This window comes from Camelina sativa, chromosome 2, assembly GCF_030686135.1.
Source record: "Camelina sativa cultivar CO46 ecotype springtype chromosome 2, ASM3068613v1".
NCBI lineage: Eukaryota > Viridiplantae > Streptophyta > Magnoliopsida > Brassicales > Brassicaceae > Camelina > Camelina sativa.
This window is the reverse complement of record NC_141881.1, coordinates 9,029,445-9,037,777: the sequence shown is the minus strand read 5'-3', so window position 1 is coordinate 9,037,777 and position 8,333 is coordinate 9,029,445. Positions and strand designations below refer to the sequence as shown.

The 8,333-nt window shown below is 34.0% G+C and overlaps 1 protein-coding gene across 1 annotated transcript; it reads right to left on the bottom strand.

The window, feature by feature from the left end:
* Nucleotides 1-1,981: 1,981 nt before the first annotated feature.
* Nucleotides 1,982-5,953, bottom strand: LOC104722384 (uncharacterized). Its single transcript, XM_010440533.3, has 2 exons — nt 4,930-5,953; nt 1,982-2,574 (listed from the first exon to the last, which is right to left on the bottom strand). Exons 1-2 carry the CDS (start codon nt 5,855-5,857, stop codon nt 2,078-2,080), a joined length of 1,425 nt encoding a protein of 474 aa, XP_010438835.2. The 5' UTR covers nt 5,858-5,953; the 3' UTR covers nt 1,982-2,077.
* Nucleotides 5,954-8,333: the final 2,380 nt, after the last annotated feature.

The following is an 8,333-nucleotide window of genomic DNA, read 5'->3' as shown; positions in this document are numbered from 1 at the left end:
AGAACTTGCCACATAAAATGTTTAATCTTAGGGGCACATTTGATTTCCCAGAAAAAGCTTAGAGAGAGCGAATATCCAGACCACATATACCCGCCATGGAGGCCCCTAAAGAATCCTTGGTTAACAGCTGGTAACCTGATTTAACCGTGTATTTACTAGTTTTGGTGAAATGCCAACCTACAGAATCCACACAGAGAGAGGATCTCAAGGGTATAGATCAAATGAAAGAGACATCCTTCAGGTCATAAGTAGCATTAAGGAGATATTTTTTTTTCCATGAATTCGTCCCTAGATCAACAAAATCTTGGACTTTAAGTGACGTATCAACATTTGAGTCGTAATTAAATGGTAAAGCTGGCCTCAGGAATTGAGCTGTTATCCATGGGTCCATCCATACTAAGATGGACTCCCCCGATCCAACCCTTTTAATAAGCCTTTCGTTCACTAGAGGACTAGCAGATGTAATACTCCTCCAGCCATAAGACAGAGAGCTTAATCATTTCCATAAGATTAGAATTCCGGTAATAGCAACCCTTAAAAACTTTTGCTCAGAGCAAATCTGGAACCGTTATCAACCTCCAAAGTTACTTGGCCAAAAGTTCAGTGTTAAAATCGTTGACACTCCGAAGACCCAAACCCCCTCCCCCCCCACTTGCTTTTCTATGGCTGGCGCCATTAATTTTCCATTAACTTGATCCGTAATCAGCACCTTAATATCTCTCAACGCCTCGTCAAAAACCTCAGGCTTCGTTGATTACAAAGCTCATCAAAGTAAGATACAACAATTTGTTGTATATCTTTTTTTCTCTATAGCCCAAATTCCATCCACATTATAAAGTCTGACAATCTGATTCCTAGCTCTCCGTTGCTTCCTTAGAGCATGAAAATTTTTGGAATTTTGATCCCCTACCTGCATCCAGAGACATCTACTCGTTTGCTGCTAGTAGACCTCTTCGTCCCGATAAACCTCTTTCAACTTTAGAATCAACTCCTTTATCTCTTCTGGTGACCTTGAATCATCATTTTGATAGATTCAAACGGCAGTCAAGACCATAAAATAGCCCCTTCAACATCTTGGAACTGCAGCACTACTAGACCTCCAACTCGCGCTTTAACGTATCAATAGCCCGGCAGCAGTTTGTGATTTTACCCACAAAATCTCTATCATGTGTTTCTTGAGAAAATTGCATCTAATAGACCATTCTTACCAATCCACTTATTAAACCGGAAACTTCCCTGAGGGACTTTATCCAAAATAGTCATCCAAATTTTACAAATCTTATATTGGGACTTTTACAAATTTTATACCTTAACCTTTAATACGAGTTTATTTATTATTTTACAGGAGATTGTGTGCGTCCCGGTTTTATAAAGGAGATGTACACCTACAAAGCCATACAAATTCAAAATTTTGCACCAAAACATGTCCTTGAGTCTACGAAAAACATGATGAATGACTATATCCTACGTCAACTGAAGTCTTTACTTAGCAATTTTTCCATCATCAAGGGATATAATTAACTGCATTGTACTCGGGGTAATTAATTAATTCTTCGATCTTTTACAATTCAATTCGTTATTTACAAATTTATTTTTATTTTTATTCTGCATGTAGAAAAATATGAAGAGTAAGGGATACCTTTTTTTTTATTAGAAAAACAATCCGAAAGTTCCAGTCCTCATTCTGCCTCGTCTTCAATTGCCTCGATCCACACCTCGTCCAAGCACGACAACGAAAAAATAATAGGATTGAGGATGTGGAAAAAATTGTCGATGAAATTAAAGAACAATCGAAGCCATAGAAATGTAAGGTGGATATAATGACATTTGCTTTTTGACGGATATTATGACTGACATTTGCTTTTTCATAATTCGTCAAGAATAGATGATGGACAAAATCCGTCGTAATAAGCAGTTTCATATGCTTTTTGATGGATTTGGCCACTAATAACATAATGTTTTCTTCTGGTACCGTTTATAGTCAATGACTACATGCATGTTGGACAAGCTTGTAATCACTAGCTATTTATACAATAAGCATACAATGTATGAGTGGATCATGAGTACAATTCTATAACTATGATGGGTTTGTTTTTATAGAACGTTCAAGCGCAATCTCAAAAAGATCAGCATCAGATTCTTCGTCATAGTCAAGCTTACATCTATGACTATTTCCCACGGTCATCCTCCCACTTGCAATCTCGTCACTATTTCCTCTAGTAATGAAAAAGTTGCTTAAATATTGAGGCTCTATTCTTCCAATGGAAAACAGCTCTTTGCTGTCCTCGAGCCCAGCTGTAGTACCAGCACATGGGTTGGGTATGCGCTGCCCGTTTGCCGGGCCGTAATAAAATGGAGATTGCCCCAAGTTGACAAGTATTGTGGCCCCTGTTTTGGAAGCAAGAGTAGGGTAGAGAGGTGTCCCGAACTCTTCTGCTTTACAGTTAATGACGTGAACTAAGTGTGAGTTGACTGTGAAGAAAACCTTCTTCTTCCTCGGATCGAAACCACAACCAACCACTTTGTTTTCTTTTGCCCACTCATGTTTCTCCGATTCACAAACCAGCTTCATTCCTAACATAAATAGAGAGTAATGCTTAAGATTCTATATATAGGACGTAGCTACAGCGAAATACGCGAAGACTATGAACCAACATGAATGTACAATATTAAAACACTGTGGAAAAGAATCAATTTTAGCCGATTTATACGACTAATCGATGATCCTATAACCTATAACTCCCTGCAACATCAGAAAAATAACTTTTTTTTTTGTCAACTATTGGGTCACAATAGGCCAGCGCATTAGCCAAATCCCTACATTCGTATGGAGCAAGACTCAATCCCTGGTGTGATGGTGCATTGTGCATTAAGGATTTACAATTGGTCACTACACTAAGGTCACTTTACATCAGAAAACATAACTTTTGTTTGCCAAAAAAAAATAACTTTTTAGCTAATTTAATTCAACTTATTAAATGGTTTCACAATTTTACTATGTTGGTAAAGTAAAATAAATTAACAAATAGAAAAAAATTATCATTTCTAAATAAGTGAAATTTGTTTTAGGTTCGTAAACCCAAATCAAAAACGAAAATTATCTCCACTATCAATAAACACAACTTAATATGAAAAAACGAATGTATTAAATAATTAAAAAAACTAAGTAATTTTATTTTTAAATTCTAGTTTAGAATTTTTTATTTATAAGATTATAGTCTTATCAATCCGCGAAAAAATTATATCACAACCTAAAATACCTAGGGGGAATTTCAAAATTACTATTTTCTTATACAATTTTCAAAAAATGTCTCATTTCTAAAACTTTTTAAAGAATGCTATTGAAAAACTGATATTTTTTTGGATTATGTATGTAAGCTTATAAAAATATACACAAATTAACATTATATGTGTATAAAATTTTATATATACTTTATAAATACCGTATAATACTTTTTAAAAAACCTTTAAAACACTTTTAAAAATCATTTAAAATTTTATAAAACTTTATAATATTCTGATAGTTTATGAGTAGTAGTTATTATCAAGAAATATCTTTTAATCTTATAAACTTTATAAAACTTTACAAGTTTTCAAATTTAATAAAAGATATTTTTGAAAATAAATAGATGAAATTTTTTTTAAAAAAGGAGTACCAAAAAGTGTATTTCTCAGAAATGACACAACATATCTTAACAACGAAAAAACCACTAATTGAATCACACAGGTTTTAACCAACATATCTAAACTTACCTTGAATAGACCCAAAAAAAAAACAGTAAGGCACTAGTCAACGCAGAGCCGGGATCATATTCTATATGATAAGGGCTTGATTGGAACAACATATACTAGAGCATTAGCATTATGCAGCATAAGCATTAAGCTGCATAAGCTGTATGCTCTGATTAATATAACACATTTTGTTGATTGTTATAGCAGTGAGTATCATATATGATATTTATATTTAATATATGATATTAATTAAATAAATATAATTTAAATGTGTTTGATTAACAAAATTAATTATCACTCATTGCTTTATGATATTTTTAATATATTTTATATTTAATAAATACTATAAATTGTTATATATATAAATGTGTAATTTAATTATTTTCAACTATATATATTTATCGTGTAACACATTAATTACAAAATAATTAATATATATTATAAGTTTTTTTATAAAACTTTATATCTATATTTATATTTTTAGTTTCAATACAATTTTAAAATATATATAATATAACACAATAAACTATAATAAAACAATGATATATATTATAAACGTTATATCTACATTAATATTTTAATGTATTAAATAAATTATTATATTTTTTTAAATAATAACATTAAGTAGTTTCTCATATATATTATCTTATAACAAATAATTTTATATTTTATGAAATCATAATTTTATATTTTTACAAAATAAATTAATTATTTAAAATTATTATAATATATATTAATATTTTAGAGTTAAATGCTTGAGAAATGCTTCAAATGAGAGCATATAGAAAGAGAGCATATGAGAACATCTCCAACTTCTAAATGCTCCCTTATATTCTCTCCTAATAAATGTTGATTGGATGATAAAATTAAAAAAGCTTTTTCATATGCTTTTCCATTCAAGGCCTAAATAGAGAGTTGTTGTTTGGGGTCAACAGAAGTAATGAGGTTTCATAACAATTGGGGCTTCTAGATGATTGTGACCACGATGTTATTATATTCCTTAGTGGGTCTCCATTTCTAATTAGCAATTATAAAATCTCAAACTCAATGGACAGCCAACTTTTATATATTAGACCGAATCTTTCTTTGGACAATTGATTAGAATTCCTCCTTAGTAAACGAGTTTGAAGATCGATAATTAGATGATGAAACTAAATGATTCAAAAGACTGAGGCAAATATACAAATAAATACGTACCATCAAGATAGACAGCACCGTCGGATTGGAACCCAATAGAAGCCAAGAACTTTCCTGGTAGTTGTGTCTCGCCGGTTCTAAAGGAACCACCCGTCGCTAGTCCTAGGGACAAAATGGCTTCTTCGTTTTCCCCATCCCATTCTTTTGTTTTGACAAGTTTTAATCCTTGGCTCTTGAACAACTTGGTCTTTTCACTTTCCATTGATGCGAGGTCCCAACCTACGTTGTTACCACCCTCACTGAATCCACAGCCCTGTTGGAGGATTTCCAGGATTGTGATTTCAAAGTAAGCCTCTTGTGGGAAAGCAGAACTTACAAGTTGTGGTCCCGGAAGTGGTAAAGCTGCTCGGAGAACCATCAAAGGGTTTCTTTTGTTGTTGACCGTATCTTTGAACGCATGATTAAACTTGATCGTTTGTGTGAATTCCACGGAGCCGTTTGACACTTCCCATGTGATTACTACACCAGGATCTTCGCTTCCTGCCGTCGTGCAAATCCCTGGAAGAACTGATCCCGGTGACGCCCCGGTCACAGAAGGAGCCTGTGCGTGAACGAAGAATCCAAACCTTGTCCACCCATTCTGGACCGCTTCGTTCACCAAAGCCGGATGCTCCGTCCAGATAAATAGACCAGGCTTTGACGGGAGTCCTCCGGTTTTGGCGCTTCCGGAGAGGGAATAGTTGTTGATACTTCCTCTGCGCTTGATGTTGGAGGTATCTAGCTGGTGGATGAGGCTTTTCTGGTGGAGCTTTGAGATTCTAGCCTGGAAGCTATCGCTCCCAATAGGGCTTGCGGCGTTAAGGGATGTGGTGATCTCTGGTTGGCGGAGAAAGCACCAGCGACGGAGGAAGACTACAAGGAGAGAAGAGAGGACAACAACGGAGAGAATCCCTGCGGTTAAATGGGCCCACCGAAGCATCTCTTGCATTGAATAATTTCTGAGATAGAGAGAGCGATGGAGGGAGAAGAAGGAGATGTTCGGACCCGTTCAAGCTTGGAAGGAAGTACATTTGCTTACAAGTAAAAGCTGGAATTATAAAAACTAGGTTGGTACCCTTGCTAGGCCGCAGGATTATTTCTCCTTTATTTTTTTATTTAATTTTTAAAATATTCTGTTTTATGTTTTCTGAAAGACTAATTTTTGTATATTGTTTGTGATAAAAAACCATGATTAATATAGTTTATGACAATGATCATCGTTAATATTGGTTTTTTCAGTTTTTTATTATTATTTGTTGCTGCATAATTTTGTTTTATTATCATCACTTCAAAACTATTAAATGTGTCTTAGCGAGTTAAACATTTCATTATGTAAATATCGATTAAAAGAAAATTTTGATTACTATGATCAATCTGCTATCAAAATAGAATTAGGGCATCCTAATTATAGAATTATTTATGTCTCATTTTATACCCAGCCGGATCAATTCTTTTTAACTTAATTTATAATTTTATATTTATACATTAATTTCATCTAATTTGTATTAAACATAGGCTTTGTATCTACAATATATTTTATGAAAACTACCCTATGTTTTTTCTCTTTTTCTAAACTAACTCTTTTTTTTTTTGTAAAAAGACAGTCCTATCTTTGCTATTAAATTAAAATACATTTTGACTCTTTAAAAATTGTATATAAAATTTCGTTGATTATATTTAAAAATTTGAAAAAAAAAAGAAAAAAAACATTAAGTAGCTTTCAAAAATATAATTGTAGATACATTTATTCAAAAACTCTCCTTGTTTAAAGTTTTAGTTACTCATATACTTTGTAAAATAATTTAGAATAAAGAATTTCTATTTTGGAATTACAAGATAGGTTTCAATTTCATCAAGGCAATTAGATCAGTTGAGGATCTTTATGTAGACTTCATTTAGGAAGGAACATCTCAGAATGTGACTAATTGAAAATCACAGGGTTGGTTTGAGACTAACCACAAAAGAAAACATATAAACTTTTAGAAAACAACAACATTTAGAAACAATAGATCTAGTCTCACTTATGCGTCGGATAAATTATGAAAGCACTTGACATTTGCGCTGCTGTAGAAGAGTTTAGACGTCATCGCTTCAAAGAAGCATTTTGAGTTTGAGAGTTTCATCTCTTTTGAATTGAGTGCACAGTTCAAATGAGAGCAGAGTAAATCCTGGAGTGACCCGTCTTAGTTATCTTGCACCGAGATTAGGCAGTTTTTCGATCAAGTGCAATAGATTCTCTACGGCTTTGCAACTTAAGCTTCTTTGTTCTTTCTTGTTTTTTTCTGAGTCTGATTCTGATTCCAAGAGAAAGTCTCTGATTTGTGTAATTAAATGACGGATTCCTTTGAGGTTGATATACTCTCCTTTTTATTATTTATCAAAAAATTATCACTCAGCCAGATTAGAAAGGATAGAAACTCGCCTAGGTGCAAGGTGCAACGAGGGAGATTTAATGGATTTAGGGGTCTCAGAGCAGTTGCGGAAGGCTGCTGATATTCCCAACTCCAATCGCTGCTAGATATGACACACTAGTCCAGCAAGAAGAGGCTCTTGCTTAGATATTACACACCAAGAAACAAGGAAGTGTTCTAGACAAAGAACAAAGAGATAGACTCATAAAATGAAAAGGAAAATTGATTGATGATTCTCAAATGAGATTACATGTGTTTATATAGGAATAATAAACTTGGTAACAAAGCCATGTATTGATTATTCTTGAAGCTAAAAGACAATTAATATAGATTGTTGATGGAGACCCAATTCTGGAAGTTTTCCATCCCAAGGTGAGTTGAACTCCATTTTCGTCTCCCCTCTTTGACCACAAAAATAAATTGATTATTTTAGGCTTTCTTGGACTTGTATTAGGCTCAAAGTGGACTTCCAAACAAAAGAGTAGACCATTAGTGAAGTGTGAGTCAATTGCCTCATTAAAACCTTTCCTGGAAAACCCATTGGGACAAAACCAAGGATAAGGAACAAGGTACAATGTCCACACACCCTTCGGTCAACTTAGCTCTTCATTGTGTTTGGATCAAGGTTACTGTTGTGTGTTAGTTTAAGCAGAAGTAAAGAGAGAAATGTGAGAGTGAGAGTAGTGAAATGAGTGAAGAACAAAGAGAATAATGGTAGAATAGAATTCCATTAGTGTAAGTATTACAATGTCGGCTACAACCTTTAAATAGGAGAACAAAACTAGGGCTACACACAGTTTAGTCGACAACTAGGTGATAGAGACATAAAGAGAGAGAGAGAGGTGATCCCAATGGTGATATTCACCGGTCATGGTCTCCTTGGACGAAGCCAACCCGTGACTATGCTCCCTCCTTATCCTCTAACGGCTATAATGGGATCTAGATCCTTCTTATGGGCCTTAGATGACCAGGCCTCTACTCCCTTCCATATGTCTTGGTAGAACTCGGCCTTAT